We start from the raw sequence: 27,894 nt of genomic DNA, 5'->3' as shown, positions 1-27,894 counted from the left end.
AAGTTGGTTATGGAAACTGCATATCGTACCGCTATGATCTTTCCAATTTTGTCATATGTTGTGTATTATAAATACTGTATCCTTGGATGATTCAATACAAGAAAAAGAGCGAGAGTGTTTGCAGTGGATGTAGGTCTAATATGACCGAACCACGTTAATTCCTTCTTGTGGCAAATCGTGTTCGTGATCCATCTGGTCCACAGTATAAATTGTTACACACTGATACCTGCAAATCACTTTCTGTCTTCATAAATCGCTACATGGTGGTGTGAGTCATCTCTCGTAAATCACTATGGTGGTATCTCTCGTAAATCACTACAGTGGTGGTATCTCTCATAAAACACTACACGGAGAAATCTACAGTTCTGTCCAATGCAGATTTGTGCTTCCCAGCCGAATGAAAAGAAGCCCAATTTATGTTTTGAGGCATTGGCGACCTCTTCTGAGAACCTTTCAGGTTTAAATTCATCTGAATCATCACCCCAAAGTTCATGATCACGTTGGATTAACAGTATAGGTATTAACAGCTGAACTCCAGAGGGGAGATTGAGATGTCCCAATTGCATTTTCTTGTATGTTTGTCGACTCAGCATTACTGCTGGAGGATATAACCTTAAAACTTCATGTAAAACCATGTTAACTTGCAAAAAAGCTCCACTATGCAGGATAAGATATTTTTTTTCAATGGAGAAAAATGCCATTGAATTATGATGAAAATTATCAGCAGATCTTGTTGTCATTGTAGAGTTCCCAATACAAACAATGAGATGTTTTTTACTCTCAACTAGTTAACAGAATATAGATGGAAGAATTTATGGTATAATACTTAAATATGGAATGAATTGGGAAATGATCTTAATAGAATTTTGTTGTTTTAAGAATTCATAAGGAATGATTATGATAAAAAAAGTTGGCAGTACACATAGTGATCTTGTTGTACATACAGATTCATACTGTAAAGCATTTGATATTCTCCGCTTTGGTTATGTGTTGAATTCTTGCAAATATATAGAACATGATTATTTGGATTGTCTAGAATACAACAAAAAGAGATCATGTACATGCATGAAAGACGAGTAAGTACTCACAATTTTTAACTGGTTTAAGTTGTCAAAAGTTGGAGTTTCCTTCCCACATATTTGAACAACCTCGTCTCTTGCACGTTTTTGGCAGTCAGGATGCATAGACAACACAACCATGGTCCATGTCAATAGGGCTGAAGTTGTCCCCTGGCCTGCAAAGTAGAATAATTTGCATTCCTCTATGACATCATCCATTGACATCCCCACTTTTGCCAAGCTCCCTCTTTCTTTCAAATCAGTGCCATTATTATATGAATTCAACATCAATCCCAACAGATCACCTGTACTAGCATTTCTTGTTTCCATTTCCTTAAGCCTTTTCTTGATCAAATCTTTTAAGATGATCTCCATATCATTGTTTAGTTTCTTCATCGTCATGTTTTCGTTTGTTGGAATAAATCTGAATTATTCAAATATTGTCATCAGTATACATGAAGAGAATCTCAAACTATGTGCAATGGCACTAATAAAACATGTGCATATTCAAATTCTATTGACAAAAGAACAACAACAACAACAACAACAACAACAACAACAACAACAACAACAACAACAACAACAACTATGCCTTCATCCCAAAACAATTGGGGACGGCGATATGAACCAACAAAGAAAATCATTCTGGGTCTTCCACATGAATCCTTCTCCTCCATTCATTTCTATCCAATGCCATGTCCTCGGTGAGGTTCAAAGCATTCATATCCTTTCCTATCACCTCCATCCATGTCTTCCTAGGCCTACCCTGACCTCTTTTAACTAATATATTTTCCCATTTCTCCATCCTTCTAACTGGAGCATCATTAGGCCTTCGTCAAATATTGACAAAAGAAGTATAACTTAAATATTCAGCACTCCCTGCAACATGAAACAAGTGTTAGGGATGAGTCCTGAAGAGAAATATGAACATGTATCAGCCAAGGGTGCCAAATCTGGCACCAAATTTACTAAATTTGAACGGATGGATATAATTCTATTAATAGAACATATAAGGCCAACATGCTGACACGCTTGTGTGTGTGTGTGTGTGGGGGGGGGGGGTATATATTTAATACAATCGATTGTACCTTCATTCCAGTTGGAATCTAGTGATGCAAGTCATTTTAACTCGATCTAACTACGTAGATATCTTCGTCATGGTCAATTTAGTGGAAATCAACTATTCGATCATGCTTTTTGATCAATGAAAAAACATGTTTTTTGGGGACAAAAGAATCATGGATTTTTGCACCATCAGAAAAGCCTGTACACAAATTAGATTCTTGTACTTCAAAAGTGGTTCCCACTAAAAACATGTAAATTAATCACATTCATGGGATCATTTTGACTAAAAAAAATAATGAAATTGAAAAAAATGGAGTTTGCAAAGTCATTTATACTTACAAATTAATGATTGTAGCAAACGATTATGTATATATATATATATATATATATATATATATATATATATATATATATATATATATATATATATATATATATTATGTAAGGAAATTCAGGAAAAAAGGATTCTCACCTTAAACAAGGGAATTGAATTCTCCAAAGAGCTCTGAATGCCATTTTAGTTTGTTTTTTCTGGATCTCGATTATTCGCATCCCTTCTTCATAATTGCTTCCGAACGCCGTCTTCGACAACGCCTTCAGTGAGATTTTGAAGCTCAGCCAACACACCCAGTTCACAGGATCCATGGGGGCCAGTCAACTTCTCCCATTTCTTGATCAATTCATTACAGCTTAAAGAAAAAGTTGGCAGCATCCCCTGCTACAAAGAATGGCAATTATCAACCAGATAATACTTTACAACAAGAGAGAGCATGCAACCTAAGAAATAAAGCAACCTTTAATTTTTCTGTATAAAATGCTGGGTTGAGGATCCGCCTGTGCATGGCCCACTTTTCACCGTGTAGTGTAACAAGTCCTGTGACAATGAGCTTCATGGATGGAGGTGGTGGTGTCTTCTGAAAGCGACCAAATTTGTTGTTGAAAATTTGTTTCACTAGCTCAGGAGATGAGATGATCACTAGGGGCTCATTTCCATGCCAAATCATACACAAGTTGCCTGAAATTTCATTTTTAAAGCCAAAGAATTAAATATTAAACAAAAGATGATTCATAAGATCCGTTGTGTACGAGAGAGAGAGAGAGAGAGAGAGAGAGAGAGAGAGAGAGAGAGAGAGAGAGAGAGAGAGAGAGAGAGATTCAACATTACCACTCATGAAGATCAACAAAATGTTGAACCCATGAACTGAACAAGAGCAAAAGCCAAAACAAATAAAGAAAGCAGAAGAGAAAAAGAACATCAGACAGATAAAACGGGCTCACGCCAAAGCCGCTTGCCCAGATTGCGGCAAAAGAGAGGTAACGTCAGCAAGAGGGAGCGGAAGATCACTAAGATGCATACGATAGATCGCATAAACATCTACCAATATTTTATACACCAGGTTTTGAATGTTAACCGAAATTTGACGAAAATGAGCATCGTTTCGCGCCATCAAAACAAACCACCAAGAAGGAAGCAACCGCGTTCGCCAGATGAACCTCCACCTCGTGCTGCGCCTAATACAAATCAGGCCCAAGATCAGATCTAGCGCAAATGACTCCTCTTTAACAAACACTTTCGGATGCCTCCAAGTCCTGCTAAAGAGTTCCACAAATATTGGGAAAGACCAGAATAAGTGAAACACAGATTCTTCTGCAGCTTGACAAAGCACGCACCAACTTGGGAGCTGAATGCCCCACTTCTTTAAATTACTATTGGTCTGGATCCTGTCGTGCAAAATTTACAAAGCCAGGACTCGAGAATAGGGAGAAGGACCCTTCGCCTAAAGCACATCCTCGGGCAACCAATCAGTCCTCGGGGGAAGCAACGATCTATAGACTTTTTTGGTGAGGAACTATACGCTTGGCGCCAGCGCCCACTGCAACCACAGACCAAAATTTTTGGAGTCCTCAAAATGGTCTCTAAAGCAGGCTAAAGCCTTCAACCATGATTTACGCAAGTGCCAGAGCGCCAAACCTCGGGTTTCCAGACGAACCAGAATAAGAGCAGGAGCCCCATATTTCGCAAGAAGCAAACGATTGTACCTTCATTCCAGTTGGAATCTAGTAATGCAAGTCATTTTAACTCGATCTAACTACGTAGATATCTTTGTCATGGTCAATTTAATGGAAATCAACTATTCGATCATGCTTTTTTATCAATGAGAAAACATGTTTTTTTGGGCCCAAAAGAATCATGGATTTTTGCACAATCGGAAAAGCCTGTACACAAGTTAGATTCTTGTACTTCAAAAGTGGTTCCCACTAAAAACATGTAAATTAATCACATTCATGGGATCATTTTGACTAAAAAAATAAAGAAATTGAAAAAATTGGAGTTTGCAAAGTCATTTATACTTACAAATTAATGATTGTAGCAAACTATATATATATATATATATATATATATAAGGAAATTCAGGAAAAATGGATTCTCACCTGAAACAAGGGAATTGAATTCTCCAAAGAGCTTTGAATGCCATTTTAGTTTGTTTTTTCTGGATCTCGATTATTCACATCCCTTCTTCATAATTGCTTCCGAACGCCGTCTTCGACAACGCCTTCAGTGAGATTTTGAAGCTCAGCCGACACACCCAGTTCACAGGATCCATGGGGGCCAGACAACTTCTCCCATTTCTTGATCAATTCATTACAGCTTAAAGAAAAAGTTGGCAGCATCCCCTGCTACAAAGAATGGCAATTATCAACCAGATAATACTTTACAACAAGAGAGAGCATGCAACCTAAGAAATAAGGCAACCTTTAATTTTTCTGGATAAAATGCGGGGTTGAGGATCCGCCTGTGCATGGCCCACTTTTCACCGTGTAGTGTAACAAGTCCTGTGACAATGGGCTTCATGGATGGAGGTGGTGGTGTCTTCTGAAAGCGACCAAATTTGTTGTTGAAAATTTGTTTCACTAGCTCAGAAGATGAGATGATCACTAGGGGCTCATTTCCATGCCAAATCATACACAAGTTGCCTGAAATTTCATTTTTAAAGCCAAAGAATTAAATATTAAACAAAAGATGATTCATAAGATCAGTTGTGTACGAGAGAGAGAGAGAGAGAGAGAGAGAGAGAGAGAGAGAGAGAGAGAGAGAGAGAGAGAGAGAGAGAGAGAGAGAGAGAGAGAGAGAGAGAGAGAGAGAGAGAAATTCAACATTACCACTCACGAAGATAAACAAAATGTTGAACCCATGAACTGAACAAGAGCAAAAGCCAAAACAAATAAAGAAAGCAGAAGAGAAAAAGAACATCAGACAGATAAAACGGGCTCACGCCAAAGCCGCTTGCCCAGATTGCGGCAAAAGAGAGGTAACGTCAGCAGGAGGGAGCGGAAGATCACTAAGATGCATACGCAAGATCGCATAAACATCTACCAAGATTTTATACACGAGGCTTTGAATGTTAACCGAAATTTGACGAAAATGAGCATCGTTTCGCGCCATCAAAACAAACCACCAAGAAGGAAGCAACCGCGTTCGCCAGATGAACCTCCACCTCGTGCTGCGCCTAATACAAATCAGGCCCAAGATCAGATCTAGCGCAAATGACTCCTCTTTAATAAACACTTTCGGATGCCTCCAAGTCCTGCTAAAGAGTTCCACAAATATTGGGAAAGACCAGAATACGTGAAACATAGATTCTTCTGCAGCTTGACAAAGCACGCACCAACTTGGGAGCTGAATGCCCCACTTCTTTAAATTACTATGGGTCTGGATCCTGTCGTGCAAAATTAACAAAGCCAGGACTCGAGAACAGGGAGAAGGAACCTTCGCCTAAAGCACATCCTCGGGCAACCAATCAGCCCCCGGGGGGAGCAACGATCTATAGACTTTTTTGGTGAGGAACTCTACGCTTGGCGCCAGCGACCACTGACCAAAATTTTTGGAGTCCTCAAAATGGTCTCTAAAGCAGGATAAAGCCCTCAACCAAGATTTACTCAAGTGCGAGAGCGCCAAACCCCAGGTTCCCAGACGAACCAGGATAAGTACCAGAGCCTCATATTTAGCAAGAAGCAAACGATTGTACCTTCATTCGAGTTGGAATCTAGTGATGCAGGTCATTTTAACTCGATCTAACTACGTATATATCTTCGTCATCGTCAATTTAGTGGAAATCAACTATTCGATCATGCTTTTTGATCAATGAAAAAACATGTTTTTTTGGGCCCAAAAGAATCATGGATTTTTGCACCATCGGAAAAGCCTGTACACAAGTTAGATTCTTGTACTTCAAAAGTGGTTCCCACTAAAAACATGTAAATTAATCACATTCTTGGGATCATTTTGACTAAAAAAAAAAAGAAATTGAAAAAATGGAGTTTGCAAAGTCATTTATACTTACAAATTAATGATTGTAGCAAACTATATATATATATATTATGTAAGGAAATTCAGGAAAAAAGGATTCTCACCTGAAACAAGGGAATTGAATTCTCCAAAGAGCTTCAAATGCCATTTTAGTTTGTTTTTTCTGGATCTCGAATATTCGCATCCCTTCTTCATAATTGCTTCCGAACGCCGTCTTCGACAACACATCTTCAGTGAGATTTTGAAGCTCAGCCAACACATCCAGTTCACAGGATCCATGGGGGCCAGTCAACTTCTCCCATTTCTTGATCAATTCATTACAGCTTAAAGAAAAAGTTGGCAGCATCCCCTGCTACAAAGAATGGCAATTATCAACCAGATAATACTTTACAACAAGAGAGAGCATGCAACCTAAGAAATAAGGCAACCTTTAATTTTTCTGGATAAAATGGGGGGTTGAGGATCCGCCTGTGCATGGCCCACTTTTCACCGTGTAGTGTAACAAGTCCTGTGACAATGGGCTTCATGGATGGAGGTGGTGGTGTCTTCTGAAAGTGACCAAATTTGTTGTTGAAAATTTGTTTCACTAGCTCAGAAGATGAGATGATCACTAGGGGCTCATTTCCATGCCAAATCATACACAAGTTGCCTGAAATTTCATTTTTAAAGCCAAAGAATTAAATACTAAACAAAAGATGATTCATTAGATCTGTTGTGTACAAGAGACAGAGAGAGAGAGAGAGAGAGAGAGAGAGAGAGAGAGAGAGCCGAAAGAAATTCAACATTACCACTCATGAAGATCAACAAAATGTTGAACCCATGAACTGAACAAGAGCAAAAGCCAAAACAAATAAAGAAAGCAGAAGAGAAAAAGAACATCAGACAGATAAACGGGCTCACGCCAAAGCCGCTTTCCCAGATTGCGTTAAAAGAGAGGTAGCGTCGGCAGGAGGGAGCAGAAGATCACTAAGATGCATACGCAAGATCGCATAAACATCTACCATGATTTTATGCACCAGGTTTTGAATGTTTACCAGAATTTGACGAAAATGAGCATCGTTTCGCGTAATCCAAACAAACCACCAAGAAGTAAGCAACCACGTCCGCCAGATAAACCTCTACCTCGTGCTGCGCCTAATACAAATCGAGCTCAGGATCAGATTTAGCACAAAGGACTCCTCCTTAACAAACACTTCCGAATGCCTCCAGGTCCCGCTAAAGAGTTCCACAAATATTGTGCAAGACCAGAACAAGTGAAACGTAGATTCTTCTGTAGCTTGACAAAGCACACACCAACTCGAGAGCTAAATGCCCCACTTATTTAAATTACTGTGGGTCTGGATTCTATCATGCAAAATTAACCAAGCCAAGACTCGAGAACAGGGAGAAGGACCCTTCACCTAAAGCAGATTCTTGAGCAACCAATCAGCCCCCGGGGGGAGCAACAATCTATAAACTTTTTTGCTGAGGAACTCTACGCTTGGCGCCAGCTGCAACCAATGACCTAAATTTCCAGACTCCTCAAAATGGTCTCTAAAGCAGACTAAGCTTTCAACCACGATTTACGCAAGTGTGAGAGCGCCAAACCTAGACGAACCAGGATAAGAGCAGAAGCCCCATATTTAGCAAAAAGCAAACGAGCACAAGGGTTATCCGGTTGGTGGGCCAACCAACATTACTTGGCGACAAGAAGAATGCTCCGCAGTCTGGGCGCAGGAATGCCTAAACCAGCCATACGTCGAGGTAAGACCACCGAACGCCAACCAATCAAGTGATGTTTACCCTTGAGTTGAGGCCCAGACCATAGAAAACCTGCTAGCAAGCGCGTCAGCTGCTTCTCTACTCCCACATGCATCACAAACATAGACATGAAATTTTTTGGAATAGTTGAAAGAACATGTCTGACTAAGGTTAGACGGCCAACGATGGAGACATAAGATGACTGCCACAAAAGCAATTTACGCTTCACTTTTTGAAGCATCGGAGCCCAAGCAACAGAAGAGAGGTGCTTCACTTGTTATGACAAGCCCTGGTACATAATAGGCATGTCAGAAATAGTGTAATTAAAAATTCTCTTTCCAGCTGCAAGCATATTGGCATGAATATTCAACATGGTAATAGAGCATTTGATCTCATTTAGAGAAAGCCTAGATAGGGAGAGAAAGAACTCAATGATAAGCGTGAACCTAAGCATCTGTTGAACATTTGCACAATAAAAAATGATCATATCATCAACATAATTTAGAATATGACCCAGAAAGTCTGAAACCTGCAAAGGATCAATGAAACACGATACCGCAGCACGCTTAAGCAAGACCACAAGACCCTCAACAACTGCATTGAACAACAAAGGCGAGAGGGGGCACCCTTGCCGCAAACCCCGCACCAGCTTGAACCGGTCTCCTCTAACACCATTGATATTTAACATGACTTGGGCATTTGAGACCAGCTCCCTCACCCAACCAGAAAAATGATGACCAATACCGAAATTTGCTAACATTTGAAATAACAACAACCAATGCATAGAGTCAAAAGCTTTATGAAAGTCTAATTTAAAGACAAAGTAAGGTTGACCGTTATGCTGCAAGGAATGAACAACCTTGGACGCCATAATGAACGAGTGTTGGACCCTCTTATTACGGATAAAGATGAACTGAGAGTCTGAAAAAATCTGGTTAGCCACCGATTTCAGCCTATTCGCCAAAACCTTGACAAACATCCGATAGAGAGCACTCATAACTGAGATTGGGCAGAATCGTGAAATATCAGTGGCCTCATCCTCTTTCGGAATGAGCGAAATAATAGCAACATGAAAATGATAAGGCGGTCTGGAGTTACGATAGAACTCATAAAACATGCTCACCACGTCTGATTTAACACAGTCTCAAAAGATTCTAAAAAAGTCGACATAAAACCTGTAAATGCCAGGCGCTTTCCAACCTGACAAATCCTTAATGGCCCTAAAAATCTCATCGTGAACCTCCTTTGCATAGATCTGGCTTGCTCAAGATGAATTGACCCAACTAGGACATTACCAAAGACACCCTCCGCAGTTTACGAAGCATAATATAAATTCTTAAAATATAGCGAGACTATTGGATTAACGTGTTGATTGAGATAAGAAACACCCCCAATGGAGATAGAAGGAACAACCTTCCTCCTATGACGATGGGAAGCATATGAGTGAAAAAATTTAGTGTTGCCATCACCAGCCGCAAACCATTTCACCCTAGACCTCTACTTCCAACGAATTTCCTCTTTAACCCTCTAGCTTTTCAAGAGCATAGTTAATTCTAAGAACCTGGCCTGGAGACTGAGAAGTTGCAAATCAGAAAGAGAGCCAGGAGAAGACATAAACTGATACAACATAGAAATCTCTTGATCCCATGCGGCCATTTGCTGAAATTTCTCCACATTACGACTATGAAGCCAAGCTTTGATATCCTTAGCTAGACGATAATGCTTATTTTGAACCCGGAGCGTCGCCCAATGCTCATCAACACGTTTGTTCCAAGAATTAGCAATAACTGAGAGAAAATCTGGCTCCTGAAGCCACCATTCTTCAAACGCAAAACTCCTGGTGGGTTGAAAGCCATCCCCCCAATGAGTGATGATCTGCCCATGATCCGAGATAGAGGGAGCAAACAACACCCACTTAACGTCGGGAACGAGGTCCAATAAATTAATGGTGATAATGACCCTATCAAGGACCCTACAGCACGGATGAGACCGCCTATTCGATCAAAAGAAGCGCTCTTCGGTTAAAGGAATAGGATAGATAAAATGTCGATGAACAAAATCTTGGAATCTTCGCATAGAGGGATTAGGAATAACAGGGTTATTAGAGTCATAAATAGATAACAAACAATTGAAATCTCCCATAAGAAGGTGACAATCTGCGCTGGAAACGACAACCCTATCTAAATCATCCTAAAATGCGGGCCTCATGACGGCGAGATTAGGGCCATAAACAGCAGAAACTACTACCCTTCTGCCAATTGCCTGCAAATTGAAAGCAACATAAAGAGAGAAAAGACCCACATCCAGTTGAGATAAATTTAAAGACTGCTTTTCCAAGATAAGGATACCTCCTGCATGATTGATCGCAGGCTTAAAGAAATAGTCAGTTAAGAGAGAGAGAGAGAGAGGATCTCCATATTTCTTTATTGTATCATGAAAGAATGGCGCATGACACGAGACACTATATCATGGGATGTGTTCATGGGTTCGGACCATGCTTGGCGAGACATCCTGCGGTTCTCCAATGCATTCCCAAAGAAGAGCTTATAAGGAGGGCCATCAATTCCTTGCCTCCTTAAGCACTCCATTATTCTCATGGGTTTCCACCATATTGAGTAAAACATTCTCCACACAGCCGATGAAAGAAGGGCAGAAAAAGAAACCAGTGCAAAAACAATACCCATCTTCTCCATCTGAAAAAAATTCTTTAGGTGTCATTGGGCATCTCTTTTGGTTGATGTCCATGGCCTCCATGTGTTTGTGCTTTCGAGCATATTGTTGGACCAATATTCATAGCTAGAATCGTCTTGTCTTTCCACAGGTACAATTCCGTCTATAGATTTGTGACTATGATTAGACTTATATCATAAGGCCGAAAAAGACCAATGTCATCTAAGCAACTTGATTTTTTTTTTTATAAAAACCTCAGCAACATGATCACTTGCTTGGATGACCCAACATATTACATGATAACAGTTCATCGTACCAGACTTACAGCAAAAGTTGTCAGAAGCTGTATAGTTTTTCAAATTTGTGCACTCGAGACTAAAAAATTAGAATATCTTGGCTACTGAATTATCGGTTCCCCTGCGGTCTAATATAGCTTTATGGCCCTCTCATCATTTGGGATGAAACTAATTGAAGTCCCCGTAAAGAATTCTCCGCTTTCCAAAACAGTAATACGTAAGTACGTAAAAGTAATCATATCCAACGAAAGGTTCCATCATATCTTAGCAACAATAAAATAAACCTAACTCATTTACTTTGATGGTACAGTTTCTATAAAATTAAAATGAAGTCTTTGGATTATATATATTTGTTTATTTACCACTAAGCCCAGGCCCAGGCCTCTCCTTTTTTTCATTTTTAAAAAGTTTTTGATTGTTTTCCATGAAACCAACCTTAAAGATGTGATCTACGTAATTTGTTTAGGACAAGTTGGCAGGTTTTTATACTTTCCCGAGTCATAAAATAGTGTGTGTTTTCATCGGATGGATAAACATAATCCAAAGGCCGGTTTCCACCATTTTGGATATGCTCCATGAGAATTAGCACAATCTTACAGGTTTTCAAAGATTCGGAAACCACTCACCGGGCTTGTCTTTTAATAATCTATATCTACCTTGAGGCTCTCAAGCTTCACTAATTTTGAAAGCTCGGCACCAATCACGTGCATAGGATTTTGCTGAAAGATGGCAATTGGTTTATGAGCTTCATCCTGGATGTGGTGGCTCGATCTAGTACCGAGGCTGAATACCGGGCAATGGCATTATGTGCATGTGAATTAATCTGGGTCAAAGCTCTTCAGCGGGATATGGGAATAGAAGTGGTTCTGCCTATGGATGTTAAAGGTGACAATATAGCCCCTATCTGGGGCCAACCCCATCTTTCACGAACGCAACATATTGAAGTTGATTGTCACTTAATTTGTGAAAAATACAAAACCGGACAATTCAAACTCCTCGTGTTGGAAGCAATGATCAACTACAAAACCATTGGGCAAAGAAAAACATGATCGGCTCATTAGCAAATTGGGTCAGATAGACATCTGTGCACCAACCTGAGGGAGAGATTGTTACTATGATAGGAGCGTGATCATCTCCTAATATCACGGAGTTTGATTCTTGACATATTCACCTTCTGTTAGTAGTTTATTTCTTTCTTCTTTTGTATTGCTAGAAAGTTATTTATCCAGCTATACTTTCTATATATAGGCATGTTGTAACTCGTTGAAGGTATGAATGAACAATAGAAATTTGTGGGGTGGCCTTCTCCGTGGATGTAGGCACGTATGTGCTGAACCACATTACATGGTGTTCCTTGTGGTTTTATGCTTTTTATGACAGTAAGATCACATGTAATATTTATTCAAATGGAAAGGTGAAATTCAAGTATACCTTATCAAGACATACTGAATTTTCGATCACTTTAAACAATTTCTCAGAGATTCCGTCACGTTTAACTAAACATCTTTAATTTATTTTGCATATGCAAGACCATAGAAAGCACATTAAGACAAGCTCAACTGCAATGAGATCAGAGCTTGTGTATGATAATATGGGCTCCATATTGAGGTTGAAGAGTGATAACAGGAAAAGGCGCATGAACATAGGAACGTGATAGCTCAAACGAGAAATGCTGTAGAATAATGGCTAGCATCAGCTTTGCTTCAATCATGGCAAAGTTCTGTCCAATGCAGATCTGTGCTCCCCAGCCGAATGGAAAGAACCCCAATTTATGTTTCGAGGCATTGGCGACCCCTTCTGAGAACCTTTCAGGTTTAAATTCATCTGAATCATCACCCCAAAGTTCATGATCACGTTGGATTAACAGTATAGGTATAAACAGCTGAACTCCAGCGGGGAGATTGAGATGTCCCAATTGCATTTTCTTGTATGTTTGTCGAGTCAGCATTGCTACTGGAGGATATAACCTTAAAACTTCATGTAAAACCATGTTAACCTGCAAAAAAGCTCCACAATGCAGGCTAAGATATCTTTTTTTTCCTATGGAGAAAAATGCCATTGAATTATGATGAAAATTATCAGCAGATCTTGTTGTCATTGTAGAGTTCCCAATACAAACAATGAGATGTTTTGTACTCCCACCTAGTTAACAGAATATAGACGCAAGAATTTATGGTATACTAGTAAAATATGGAATGAATTGGGAAATGATCTTAATAGAATTTTGTTGTTTTAAGAATTCATAAGGAATGATTACGATAAAAAAAGTTGGCAGTACACATAGTGATCTTGTTGTACATACGGATTCATACTGTAAAGCATTTGATATTCTCCACTTTGGTTATGTGTTGAATTCTTGCAAATATATGGAACATGATTATTTGGATTGTCTAGAATACAACAAAAAGAGATCATGTACATGCATGAAAGACGAGTAAGTACTCACAATTTTTAACTGGTTTAAGTTGTCAAAAGTTGGAGTTTCCTTCCCACATATTTGAACAACCTCGTCTCTTGCACGTCTTTGCCAGTCAGGATGCATAGACAGCACAACCATGGTCCATGTCAATAGGGCTGAAGTTGTCGCCTGGCCTGCAAAGTAGAATAATTTGCATTCCTCTATGACATCATCCATTGACATCCCCACTTTTTCCAAGCTCCCTCTTTCTTTCAAATCAGTGCCATTATTATATGAATTCAACATCAATCCCAACAGATCATCAGTACTAGCATTTCCTGTTTCCATTTCCTTAAGCCTTTGTCTCCCTCTGCTAAACTATCTCTAAATGATGACGACCACCTTCTCAATCCAACTCAATATCGACAGGTAGTGGGCGCTTTGCAATACCTTGCCATGACTAGCCCAGATCTTTCATTTGCATCAACAAGGTGTGCCAATTTATGCATCAACCCACTGCATCAAATTTGAAGGCTGTCAAACGTATACTTTGCTAACTAAAGCACACTTTCCCATGGGCTCCTACTGAAGAAATCAATGGATTTGTGTCTCACTACCTTTTCTGATGTTGACTAGGCTGGGTGCCCAGATGACAGAAAATCTAGTCTGAGATATGGTATTTTTCTTGGTTCTTTCCAATTCTCTTGGTCTGCTCGAAAACAAAATACGGTATACCGAAGTAGAGTATCAGAAGCTTTAGGTTTTAGTGGTAAATAAATAAATATATATAATCTAAAGACTTCAATTTAATTTTATAGAAACTGTACCATCAAAGTAAATGAGTTAGGTTTATTTTATTGTTGCTAAGATCTGATGGAACCATTCGGTGGATGTTATTACTTAAATGTTTTGGATCTGACCTTGCATCAAAGCGGAGAATTCTTTTAGGGGGCGTTAATGGTGAGAGGGCCATAAAGCTATATTAGACCGCAGGGGAACTGATAATTAAGTAGCTAAGATATTCTAAGTTTTTAGCCTCGTGTGCACAAATTTGAACGACTATACAGCTTCTGACAACTTTTGCTGTAAGTCTGGTACGATGAACTGTTGTTATCGTGTAATATGTTGCTGTAAGTGTGGTACGATGAACCGTTGTTATCATGGAATATGTTGGGTCATCCAATCAAGTGATCAAGCTGCTGAGGTTTTCATTAAAAAAAAAAATCAAGTTGCTTACTTCACATGGCTTTTTCGGCCTTATGATATATGTCTAGTCATAGTCATCAAAGGAAAATTCTCTTGATATTTAAAAAAAAAATGGAAATTTGTTGGTACAGAAACATAAAACTTATCTTCATAAATTTAAATATAATAAACATTTAAATAACATGAAAACATTGCAAAAAATATTTTTTTATGGGTTAATAAAAGGTTAAAGTCATTTTAAAATTGAAAACTTTTCAAAATAGGCAAGTTTTTCTCAAAATATAACACAATTTTTTACATAATAAAGTGTTACGAAAAATGTCACCAAAACATCATGATATTTTCAAAATTATCAGCCATATTTATGACATACTGTCATTTTTTTTATAACCCAAAGAAATCACACCCGACACGAAGACCTCATCGAGCTGGCTCAGCCTGCCAGATCTACTGTCATCGTGCCAGCAGCGTAAAACTTTGAGGCTAAGACCCTTGCCCTCGTGGCCTATGCTACGCGTTGGCATGCGCAAAGGGGCAATGCCCATGAGAATCGAACCTTGACTGCCAGACTAGCAGCCAAGGCCCCACCCCACTACGCCAACCCCCTTGGGGCTTATGACTTGGTGTCCAAAACTAGAAACTATAGTCCACGTAACATGATTATGATGTCTGAATGGTAAGAAGTAAAGTTGTTGAGAGTCAAATACAATTCAGTTTCACTCATCCCCTATGCCATCCCTATTACATCTTAAACCCATTGTGGGATGTCATTGATGCAAGTTGTCTTGATCAAATCTCACCCATAGATATGATGAATATGATTTATTTAGTGAGAATGGGCACTTTAATCACTAGAATCTAACTTGCGTGCAGGATTTTCTAACGATTCAAAAATCAATGGTAGTAAAAATGCTAAAACCTTTTTATTTAAAAAATTATATGTATATATATATATATTTTTTTTAAATTTATGCTGAAGGTGATGAAGAACACATATAGATGAGAATCAAAGTGTAGTCGTTGAAACTTCAAGGGAGAGAGGTGTTCGAGTAAGTCCGAGCTAGTTTGGAATGCTGATCTTCCTGGATGATGAATCTGCAGCTTATAAACAAATTGCCATCCTTCAGTAAAATCCTATGCACGTGATTGGTGCCGAGCCTTCAAAATTAGTGAAGCTTGAGAGCCTCAAAGTAGATATAGAGTATTAAAAGACAAGCCTGGTGAGTGGTTTCCGAATCTTTGAAAACCTGTAAGATTGTGCTAAGCCTCATGGATCATATCCAAAATAGTGGGAACCGGCCTTTGGATTATGTTTATCCGATGAAAAAACACACTATTTTATGACTCGGGAAAGTATAAAAACCTGCCAACTTGTCCTAAACAAAATACATAGATCACATCTTTAAGGTTGGTTTCATGGAAAACAATCAAAAACTTTCTAAAAATGAAAAAAAGGAGACGCCTGGGCTTAGTGGTAAATAAATAAATATATATAATCTAAAGACTTCATTTTAATTTTATAGAAACTGTACCATAAAAGTAATTGAGTTAGGGTTACTTTTATTGTTGATAAGATCAGATGGAACCTTTCGTTGGATATGATTACTTCTACGTACTTACGTATTACTGTTTTGGATCTGACCTTGCATCAAAGCGGAGAATTCTTTTAAGGGGGCGTTAATTAGTTTCGTCTCAAATGGTGAGAGGACCATAAAACTATACTAGACCGCAGGGGAACTGATAATTAAGTAGCTAAGATATTCTAATTTTTTAGTCTCGAGTGCACAAATTTGAACAACTATACAGCTTCTAACAACTTTTGCTGTAAGTGTGGTACGATGAACTGTTGTTATCATGGAATATGTTGGGTCATCCAAGCAAGTGATCAAGTTGCCGAGGTTTTTATAAAAAATAAAAATTCAAGTTGCTTAGTTGACATTGTGTGATACCCCGATACGTGACCTCGAGATTTCAAGTCTAGTTGGTATTAATTTTCAGAGGAAAAGCTTACAGAGTTCATACAAAGAAAATATGGTTATTTTTTTTTCTTTCTAATAACTCAATTTCTTTCTCAAAGTTCATCATTCAAAACATGCAAAAATAATGATTATATAAGTATTCATTGTCAAGTAAACTAACAAATATTCTGCTGCAAAGTCAAAGTAGCCGATCACGTCTTGGCTGTGCTAGTGTACTTGAAACCTACAATTGTAATTATATAAGGGATGAGTCTACAACTCAGTAAAGAATATTTATAAGCAAAAATGATTTTAACTTACAACTGTAGTGAACTGTAAGCCCCTAATCTGAGTTTAGTTTTTGACATACCACAAAAGGTTTGTATGTTTTAATTTTTCTCTTTAACTTTCTCAATCAAATACTCATTCACACCAAACTATAATACTAGGTTGGCTATACCGGTCATAGTCATCTATAAGCGTAACAACCCGCATAAAAACTCAAATTCTATAATGTTGGATAGATTATGAATCATATACTTCCAGTGATCCCCAGATCACAAGGCACTGCAGTGGAACAACAAGGAGACCTAACCAGTAGTCAGTCAGCATGTTAGGCTCAAACTCAATCTCGACATGGTTCATGCTATATCTTAACTACAATGACTTTCAATCATCTGTGGTTGTTTAGAGTCGCAAATATTGTGTGAATATAACCCTAAGTCATAGTTTAAGTTCATTATATTGAACCATACTTTCAAAATCATGTTTCACTCGTTCTTCCATGAGTGATATCGTGAAATAATCACGATGAATCTCACTCTCAATTTTAGAATGACATTAAGGTTTATACTTTGTATCATACTATGCATGCAACAAGGTAGATTCTCTACGCCGTTAAATCACCAACGACCCACTCTCCATGATGACTACACTACTCTGTCCGCGAACGAGGTAGCCCTTTTCACAAGTCGCCACTTAAGAGATTTAAAAGATTATGCATGCTAATCTCAAAATAAAATTCATATGACATGACTGAAATAAAGGAACTTAAGGCTAATCACAATCTCATCATAATGCATATTATTTACAGATTATAACATATATATGCTATCACAAAAACAATCTTTTTCTAAATGCATAGCATATCATGACTAACATATGTATATAATCATATCTCATTGCAATAATCTCATGCATAATCATTTTATATATATCATGTTCAACCTCAAGAGCCACATTTCTAAATATACTAACATGCAATATCAATAATAACATGCAACACAATTTGGTTTGTCCACAACTAAAATTACTTATAATATCCATTACCCTGAATATGAATATTATACTCTAGTTGCAATCGAGTTTTAAGAGGCTCTAACAACAAAATCTGATCATCACACAAGCATGTTCATATTAATATACATAATTTCTTTATATTTTGAGAAAATTACCAAAATACTTTCTTGAGTTCTCATTATACCTTGATTTTTGTGCCCATGATTTATCCAACACTAGAGAACAATGAGATTCCCCTCTATTATACGAGTCCAATGCTCTAAACCTCACTAAATTCTGAGTTCAGAATGCAAAGTTATGATCATTTTACTTAATCGGGTATTAGGTATACACAAGTGTAATTTAGTCATTTCAACTCTTAGGATTTGACATGACTCCATCTTCGTCAAAACAAGTTCGGTCGGAGTTTAGAGTACTAGGTTTACTGAACCTAGTCTCGACCCATATGAGTTTGATATAAAAACTCAATCGGATTCTCAAAATTCATAAATTAGATTCAGATCAATTTCTTATCTTGATCCAAAACTCTCAGACTGGATCCAAACTCTGTTTCAATCTGGATCCAAAACTGTTAGACTGAATCCATACCCAGTTTTGATCTGGATCCAAAACTGATCTATCCAGCTATAAGTTGGATCTGGATCTAGGTTTGATCTAGACAAAAAACTATCAGACTGGATCCAGACCCAGTTCTGATTTGTATCAAGAACGGATCCATCCAATTGAATCTAAATCCAGTTCTAATCTGGATTCAACACTAATTTGAACCAGATCCACTTCTGATCTAGATCCAACACGTATCAGAACCATATCCAGTTCTAATCTAGATTCAGATTTGTCGGATAGGATTCAAACCAAAATTTATTCGGATTCAATTCAATTTGGATGGATCCAGACTCACTGGATCGAACTGGACCCAGATTTGGTCTAGTCTAGATCAAACTAGATCCAAACTGAGAATCAAGACCGAGTCAAACCTGACTCGGCCTGGTTCACACCCGGACCGGTTTGGTCTGACTGAGTCGGTACAACCGAGTGGAATCAATGTATAGCTCCTTCAAGAGCTATTTGTGCCATAATAATTCAGATGCAACTAATACAACAACCTTATATTTAGCTACTGGAATGAGCTATGGTAGGCTGCTTTGAGGAGTTCTAACATAGAAGATTTGAACCGAAGAACATAAGATAGCCTCTTGTAGACCTATGATCGTCTGTGCACCCAGCCCAATCAGCATCTAAAAAATTATGTCAAAATTTTTGGCTTGAGCCGTGATTTTGAATCCAAGCTGCCACTTTTTGGTTAGTGATAGGTTGTCTGGAGCCCGCATATAGAAAACTTGATTCATAAAAAATAACGTCATAAAACATATTTTTTTCTAGTAAAAGGGTCTTAACAAAAATAACCATTGTAGTTAGTACCATATCTAACAAAACCACAAGCTTGAACTAGGTTATATGGAGTTGTATTACTTAGATTTGAACTAGAAAAATTGATTTTTGAGATACAGTGCAGTCTGAAATGCATCAACCAAAAATCCTGCACTCCAATATGCATGAACCAAGAGATTTAACCCAGTCTCAATTGCATGTAAATACTTACCCTACACCACCCAATTTTGTTGAGGCCATTGCTATGAAAAATCTTAGTTCCCTTTCCAAACTGATTTTCAACAATTTACTTGAAATGTTCAAAACATGATAGAGTATTTGATTTCTTGATTAAATGAAATAGCTAAGAAAACAGTAAATAAAATCATCCACCAAAAGCAAATAAAATATGTATCCTTGCCATGAAAGGAAGGAAGCTAGTCCCCATAGACCAGCATGCACTAATTTCAGTGGAGCGTTAAGCAGCAAACTTGGCTTTCCCAAACATAATTTTATTCACGATGCAACTTGAATAAAAAAAATCATCTTGTAAATTATCACATGAAACTAAATTGTCTTTTTCAACCAACCTAATAGTATTTAGATTGGGTTGTCCCAACTGATAAAGTAAGTCTTAATAGAAACTTTATCAAGATTGTCATGAGAATCACCAAAACATGTCTCACCAAACTCCTTGGAATCACGACCTTTGCTGAATTTTCTATCACCGTGATCTGGCCAAGGATAAAGACCACCTCTAGTCGGTCCTCTTAGGTTTGTAGTCTTGTTCCACAAATCATTAACACAAAATCCATCAGCATGAAACTCAAAGTTACAGTTATTATATCGAGAAAACTTAGCTAATGACATGAGGTTCTTTCTAAGGCTTGGCACATGAAGCACATTCTTAAGAGAGAAACACTTCCCAAAGAGTCCAAGAGAATATTACCTAAGTTACTCACTGGAAGATTAGCTCTGCTGCCGACAGTGACACCATCTGAACCATGATATTCAGTCTTGCACATCATAGATTGATCATCTACCGACATATGATGGGTGGATCCCAAGCTAGTTTACCAAGTAGTCTTATTGCATACTATGAAGGGTCTTGGCTGCAAAAGCTTTAGGTATCTCATAGCATGTGCACACTGTGTGGTTCTTTCAACCATAAAATTGGCATAAATTTGATTATCTCGGTAGGGAAAAGAACTTTTTTGTTGTCCTTAACCATCCTTCACACTAGCATTTTGTAAGTTTTAGAAAGCCTGAAAGAAGGGGTTAAAACAGCCAACACCACTTCCACGACTACAACCACCCTCATTACCTTGACCATGACCTCTTTGAGAGATAAAAATCATAGTTGATGTTTCAGGTAAGATTTAAAAACTTGTCGAGTCAACCCAGTGATGTTTATCTCTCAAAATGTTGTCTTTGATGAATACTCGTTTTTCTTTAGACATGACCCATGTGTCTCTTCCATTTCTAGGCTCTGTCTCACTACCGAACCCGCCTCTCTACCTATCCTATTACCAGCAGTGACTAGTAGCACCCAAATCACTTTCACCAACCCAGCCAACTCATCTCCTAGTGGCATCGCTCCTTTGTCTTCTATGTTTGCTTCAGATTCTATGTCTGCTCTACTTACCAGCTCAGTTCGATCACCTAGTCCTCCTCCCTCTCCTGTTCCAACCCGCACTCACCCCATGGTGACAAGGTCTCAAACTGGATCTGGATGTCATTAATGCCTTTTTACATGACAATCTTTTTGAAGAAGTTTATACGTCTCAACTCATGGGTTTGCCGACCCTCGGTTTCCTCACCATGTATGTAAGCTCCACATAGCCTTCTATGGTCTCAAACAGGCACCAAGATCATGGTACCAACAACTTAGCCTCTTCTTAATCCAAATTGGTTTTCGTGGATCCAAAACATATACTTCTTTGTTTATTCGATTTGAAGGAAGATTGCAGATATTTGTGATGGTATATGTAAATGACATACTCATCACTGGTAGTTATTATGCTGTTGTTCAACATCTCATTCATCATCTCAGTAAGAAATTTGTAGTTGGAGACTTGGGGCTTATTCATTACCTTTTGTTCATTGAAATAGCTCCTATTTTTGGTGGCTTGTTTTTTTCTCAACAAAAATATATTGTTGAGCTTTTAAAACACACTAATAGGGATGGTCCTAAGCCGGTCTCTCCACCCTTGTCTCCTTTTACTAAACTATCTCTATATGATGGCGACCTCCTTCTCAATCCAACTCAATATCGACAGGTAGTGGGTGCTTTGCAATACCTTGCCATGACTAGCCCAGATCTTTCATTTGCATCAACAAGGTGTGCCAATTTATGCATCCTAAAGCACACTTTCCCATGGGCTCCTACCTTTTCTGATGTTGACTGGGCTGGGTGCTCTGATGACAGAAAATCTACAGGGCCTGGTTGTAGACCTAACTGGCGATGGACCTATTAGTAAAACATATGTTTATTAGGTCTTCGTATGAGAATCTAAAGCTGAGGTTGTCTATTGACACGAAGTATCATGTTCCTATCAGACTTTTCCCTAAAGTTGTTTAATAAGAAAATGAACCCCATTCTTTTGACCAAGTTGTGAGGGAACCTGGCGACAAGCCATGAAGGAAGAAATGAAAGTGTTGTCCAAGAACAATACATGGACTCTTGTTTCTCCTGAGTCTATCACCAATCTTGTAGGGTGTAGTGGATCTATAAGATTAATAGACATGTTGATGGTTTGATTTCTCGCTACAAGGCTAGACTAGTGGCCAAAGGTTATAGTCAACAAGAAGGTATAGACTACTTTGCGATGTGTAATCCCCTTATCAAAACCACTTCGATCAGAATAGCTTTCTCTATTGGAGTGAGTTTGGATTGACATATACATCAATTTGATGTTAAAAATGTTTTATTATAAGGAAAAATTCTACTTGTCACAACCACCCGACTTGAAACTAGCATGTTTTCTATGTTGGGAAACAAAGTGCCCCTTTGTAAGTGCCTCTTCCCATACATCATACCTTTTGGTATAATGCATGGTGACCCTTTGGAAGTGCCTCTTCTCATACATCATACCTTTTGGTATGATGCATGGTGACTCTTCGGAAGTATCCTTTGGATACCTACATATACACCACATGATGGGCAGTGGCTCTGTGTGAAATTGAAGGCTTACAGAGATCAGTCCCTGCTCACCCACTGCTTGAAGGCCTGTACTCATCGACAATAGCAGTTCGGCTGAGCAGATTGTCCATCTCTCGCATAAACGCCATGGCAGGGACAGGTATGTGACGATATCTCTTCACCAATGTGTTATACACAAAGTGTTTCTCCTATGATTCTCCGCATTGTGGTATCAGAGCCACGGTTATAGGTCTGGTTTGTCCCCCTATGATCCATGTTTTTTTCTTCTCTTTGTATTTCTGTTAAAACAGAAAAGAAGGAAAACAGAAACTGACATTTTTTCTTAGGGCTGGGTCCATTTTTTGGAACCGGTTCTGACTCGGATCCTTTTGGATCTGAGTCAGATCCAGTTGGACCTGACCCGTAGAGAGACCCGACTTTATTAAACTGTGTCGAATCGTTCGTCTCGAGAATCAAACCATTTCGGTTCGAGACTTGACTCGGTGACTCAGCGACTCGACTATGCCATTTTTTCTCTTTTCTTGTGTCTCGGTCGACGACATCTGTCGCCGGGATACTGCTAATTTTTTTTTTTGTGGTTCAAATGTTTTATAGAACCGGTTTTGACTGTTCTAGTCCGTTTCAGTACTTTTTTGATCGGTTCAAAGCTTTTTCAAACCGATTTGGGAGTTTTCTGGACCGTTTCACTGCTTTACGACCGGTTCAGAAGCCATTTTCATTGTTTCTTCATTCTTTTTTAATATTTTATATATAAAATAATCGGTTTGAATGGTTATGGTGTTGGTTCAATGTTTTTGGGGCTTTCTTGGACCATTTTGGAGTATGGTTGTGATTGATTCATTTAGTTTAGAATCAATTAAGAAGTTTTAAGCACTTTACATGTATAACACTTAGTTTATTTCTCACATTATGTTATGATGCATGATGTTTTCATTAATGTCTCAGAAATATGTATTTTTGTGCATCATATGGACAATATTGACATAAAGAATGGTATTTGAATTGTGATTAAAATGCATTTGTAATCACCAAAGTGATCAATTGTATGATTAATTAAGTTATTCTGTACCAAATAATAGGATGAGTCAATATTAGAATTGTGTTATACTTGATGAAATGATGGACTGCCCAAAGGCAGTGATGTCATGTTCAGAGTCTAGCAGGATAAAATGAAAGGAATGTATCCCAGTACATGAAACATGTAGCACCCAAAGGTGCCATGTCGACTTGTCTCTGGCTATATGTCTTTTTCAGTTTTATCAAATAGTGGGAGGCGAAGTGCATTTGCATGTTATGGGTACTCACCAAAGTGGGACCATAATGACCCCTAGCACTTGCCTAGAAAAGTGTAAATGATAAAGAGGTCTTATTATTGCATTTACCTTTTCAAATCTTGAATGTGCTTGAATATTTATTAATGTTCCTTTTGTCATTACAGTGTCCAATTCTGTGGTTTCTGATGGTCTAAGTCATATTCCTTTTTTAGACAGCTCGAATTTTAATGATTGAAAGGAAACTGTATAATTCACATTAGGTTATATGGATCTAGATTTAGCCATGCGCAAGCCTGAGCCTGCACTTTTAACTGACAATAGTACAGCTGAACAGAAAATTGATTTTGATAAGTGGGAGTGCTCAAATAGACTTAGTCTACTGCTTTTGCAGTATCGTGTGGCTAAAAATATCAGGAGCGCCATACCCACATGCAGAACAGTAAAAGAATTTCTGGAAGCTATAGAGGCGCAGTTTGTCAGTTCACATAAAGCAAGGGCTAGCACCTTGATGACAAGGTTAATATCTATGAAATATACCGGTGGGGGGAACATCCGACAACACATTCTAGAAATGAGAAATATGGTAACTCAATTGAATAACATGAAAGTCAGCATATCTTATTCCTTCCTGATCCACTTAATAATGACTTCTCTGCCTAGTGAATATGGACATTTCAAGATCTCCTACTACACTCATAATGATGAATGGACATTCAATGACTTGATGTTCAAGTGTGTTGGGGAAGAAAAGAGACTGAAAGGAGAGAAGATACATAGTGCTCACGTATCTTCTCATAAAGGTCACAAAAGGCATGGACCAAAGAAGAATGCCTTTAAGAAAAAGGCAAAGAGGAACTCAGATGCGTCTGTGTCCAATGGGTCAGTCCCCAAGTCCCATGAAGAATCTTCTATCAAGTGCTTCTTTTGCAAGAAGAAGGGACATTTAAAGGCAGACTGCATGAGGCACAAGAAATGGCTGGTAAAGAAAGGTAATTTGTCATGTGTCTCTCATGAATGTAATTTAATCAACATTTCAACTAATAGTTGGTGGATTGATTCGGGTGCCACTGTACATATTGTCAATACCTTGCAGGTCTTCCTGAACAGAACGAATCCAACGTATCATGAAAGGAGCATCTTCTCAGAAAATAAAATGCGCTCACATGTTAAGGCCGTTGGAACTTGCAGAGTAACTTTGGGAAATGGTTTTATTTTGGACTTATTTGATACATTTTATGTACCTACATACAGCAGAAACCTCATTTCTGTGTCAAAACTGGATTTCATTGGATATTGTTTTAAATTTGAAAATTCAAAAATGACTATCTATAAGAATTCAGTTATTGTTGGTTCTGCGAATGTACGTGATGGATTGTAGCGTCTGGAAACTAATGTCCAATTTTATGAAACCCTTTTCTCAGAAAATGTGTTGATTGACAATAAACGTGGCTTATTAGATGAGCAATCCTATATGCTCTGGCATCGTCGTCTCGGTCATATCTCTAAAGATAGGATCCAACGACTTGTGAAAGAAGGGATTCTTAAATCCATTGATTTCACAGTTAAGGAACTGTGTTTGGATTGCATAAAGGCCAATCAAACCAACACATACAAGAAAGGTTCCAAAAGGAGCAACCACAAGTTGGAAATTATTCATACGGATGTATGTAGACCCTTCTCTCCTTGTTATACAGGAGAAAGGTACTTTGTCACCTTCATTGATGATTACTCCCGATACATGTATCTCTACTTATTATTTGAAAAGTCTGAAGTCTATAATGTTTTCAAAGACTTCAAGAAAGAAGTAGAGAAATAAACAGGGGACATAATAAAAATAGTTAGATCAGATCGAGGTGGCGAGTACTATGGCTGTTTCACTGAGATGGGTCAACGGGAAGGATCATTAGCATGATTTCTTAAGGAAGAACGAATAGTCCCTCAGTACACCATGCCAAAAAGTGCATACCAGAATGGTGTAGCTGAAAGAAGAAATCGTACGCTTAAAGAAATGATACGCGCAATGATGAATTATTCAACCCTTCCCATCATCCTGTGGGGTGAAGCTCTGCGAACAGCTGTACATGTCTTAAACAAGATCCCTACTAAGGTAGTCTCAACGACACCTTATGAGTTGTGGACAGGTAGGAAACCATATCTAAGTTACATGCACATATGGGGTTGTCCTGCAGAAGCAAAATTATATAATCCCCACATTAAAGCTTTTGACTCCAGGACAATCAGTGGTTTCTTCATTGGTTATTCAGAAAGGTCAAAAGATTTCAGGTTTTATTGTCCCTCTCATACACCACAAATAGTAGAAACGCATAAAGCTAGATTTTTAGAAGATGGTTCTGTTGGTATAAATGTATTGCCAAACCTCTTTTTTGAGGAAATTCAGGATAAAGTTACTCCACCTGAAAATTTAAAACTTCCTTTCATTATTCATTCGAATGATGAAACAAAAGTTGATTCTGTTAATAATACACCAACTCAAGAAGAACCATTTATGGATCATGTTGAAGAGCATCCACAGGTTGATCAAGTTAGTTCACCTGTCAGGAGATCCACAAGAATTAAAAGATCTGCTATTCATCCAGATTATGTGGTGTATCTACAGGAGCCCAATGATTTCATAGATATTGAAGATTCATCTTCTTTTAAGGAAGTTGCTGAATGTGAGCAATCTTCATATTGGATAGAGGCCATGAAAGAAGAGCTAGACTCTATGGCCAAAAACCAAGTATGGGACCTTGTCGAATTGCCTAGAGGAGTCAAGCCCCTAGGGTGAAAGTGGGTCTTCAAGGCCAAAAGAGACTCTAAAGGCAATATCGAAAAGTATAAGGCAAGACTGGTTGCTAAAGGTTTCACTCAAATGGAAGGCATTGACTACAACGAAACATTTTCTCCTGTCTGGACAAAAGAGTCAATGAGGATTCTTTTTGCCCTAGTAGCTCATTTTTATCTAGAGTTACACCAAATGGATGTAAAAACAACTTTCCTAAATGGTGAATTGAGTGAAGAGGTATACATGGAACAACCTCTAGGTTTCTACAAAGATAAGTCAGACCGTTTGGTTTGCAAGTTAAAAAAGTCAATATATGGACTTAAACAGGCCTCTCGTCAATGGTATATGAAGTTCACCAAAGTCATCTTGACCTTTGGATTCACAGAAAACATCGTTGTTCGATGTGTATACCTCAAGACAAGTGGGAGTAAGTTCATAATTCTGGTACTTTATGTGGATGATATCTTACTTGCAACCAACAATAAAGATATCCCTCAAGACAAGTGGGAGTAAGTTCATAATTCTGGTTAATAACTTGGTACTTCTTGATAAAATCCCCACTGAAGCTTATCGGTTTCACCTCCCTAGTCGTTGTTGTCTCTGCATAGTATCCGAAAGAAATATGTCACCTTTTATGGAACTGCACTATTGTTCAAGCAATTGTGGCTCAAGCCAGGGGAGATAAAGATATTCAAATTCAGCCAGACCACACTCTCCAATCTCTTATTGTTGCTGAGGAAATCAACCGCTTTGGGAGAAAATAGAAGTTTGTAATTCCTAATGGCTCTTGTGGTCTTGTCATAAAACAAAGTTTCTAATATGCTATGTAATTCCTTGAGATTAGGATCAAGTTTTTTAGCAACTTACTAAAATTTTGTAACTAATGAAGGGTCTCATAAAAAGTGAGAAGACCCATCTCTATCGTTGAGATAGAGAGAAAGGTGGCTATTTAACAATCTTGGGTTCAAATCTCTTATCCTAAAACCCTCACCAAATAGCTTATTGTGTCTAGATCAACTATAGAAGCCGAAAATAAAGTTATAGCTGGAACAGTTGCAAAGTTAGTTTGGCATCTTGATCTTTAGTGAGGCCACTATGAAAGATCTTTAGTGAGGCCGATATGGCTTATATTGCGTTTCTTTTCTGAAATTTTGAGCTTGTGTGAAGTTGAAGACTTCACGTATTTTATTAAAAACCATCTTTGAATGATACAAAAATAAATAAAGAACAAAAAATGTTACAACTGAAAATGGATGTTGTTGTTATCATTTGTTACAACATAAAATCGATAAGGATATCGTG

At 38.2% G+C, this 27,894-nt stretch overlaps 2 protein-coding genes across 2 annotated transcripts; both read right to left on the bottom strand.

The window, feature by feature from the left end:
* Window positions 1-290: 290 nt before the first annotated feature.
* On the bottom strand, window positions 291-10,028 carry LOC149847779 (cytochrome P450 CYP72A616-like). Its single transcript, XM_090002185.1, has 5 exons — window positions 9,989-10,028; window positions 6,861-7,081; window positions 6,537-6,781; window positions 1,085-1,482; window positions 291-652 (listed from the first exon to the last, which is right to left on the bottom strand). Exons 1-5 carry the CDS (start codon window positions 10,026-10,028, stop codon window positions 291-293), a joined length of 1,266 nt encoding a protein of 421 aa, XP_089858311.1.
* A 2,478-nt stretch (window positions 10,029-12,506) lies between these two features.
* LOC149847778 (cytochrome P450 CYP72A219-like) lies at window positions 12,507-22,661 on the bottom strand. Its single transcript, XM_090002184.1, has 4 exons — window positions 22,585-22,661; window positions 13,987-14,052; window positions 13,585-13,906; window positions 12,507-13,134 (listed from the first exon to the last, which is right to left on the bottom strand). Exons 1-4 carry the CDS (start codon window positions 22,659-22,661, stop codon window positions 12,709-12,711), a joined length of 891 nt encoding a protein of 296 aa, XP_089858310.1. The 3' UTR covers window positions 12,507-12,708.
* Between the last annotated feature and the right edge of the window lie 5,233 nt (window positions 22,662-27,894).

This window comes from Nuphar pumila, chromosome 1, assembly GCF_984573655.1.
Source record: "Nuphar pumila chromosome 1, dmNupPumi1.hap1.1, whole genome shotgun sequence".
NCBI classification, from domain to species: Eukaryota; Viridiplantae; Streptophyta; class Magnoliopsida; order Nymphaeales; family Nymphaeaceae; genus Nuphar; species Nuphar pumila.
Note: the sequence above shows the minus strand (reverse complement) of the source record. Positions and strands in the feature narration are given on the sequence as shown.

Bases quoted from the DNA above. Each gene is read 5' to 3' on its own strand.
- LOC149847779 (XM_090002185.1), bottom strand. From the start codon at position 10,028: ATGGCTTTCAACCCACCAGGAGTTTTGCGTTTGAAGAATG. The intron at 1,483-6,536 runs GTGAGAATCCTT...TGAATAATTCAG, and splicing joins ATTCAATTCCCTTGTTTCAG to ATTTATTCCAACAAACGAAA. The intron at 653-1,084 runs GTACTTACTCGT...TGCATAGTGGAG, and splicing joins AAACCAGTTAAAAATTGTGA to CTTTTTTGCAAGTTAACATG.
- LOC149847778 (XM_090002184.1), bottom strand. From the start codon at position 22,661: ATGGCGTTTATGCGAGAGATGGACAATCTGCTCAGCCGAACTGCTATT. The intron at 14,053-22,584 runs GTGAGCAGGGAC...AATTTGATGCAG, and splicing joins TACAGGCCTTCAAGCAGTGG to TGGGTTGATGCATAAATTGG. The intron at 13,907-13,986 runs GTATTGCAAAGC...ATAGTTTAGCAG, and splicing joins TCTGGGCTAGTCATGGCAAG to AGGGAGACAAAGGCTTAAGG.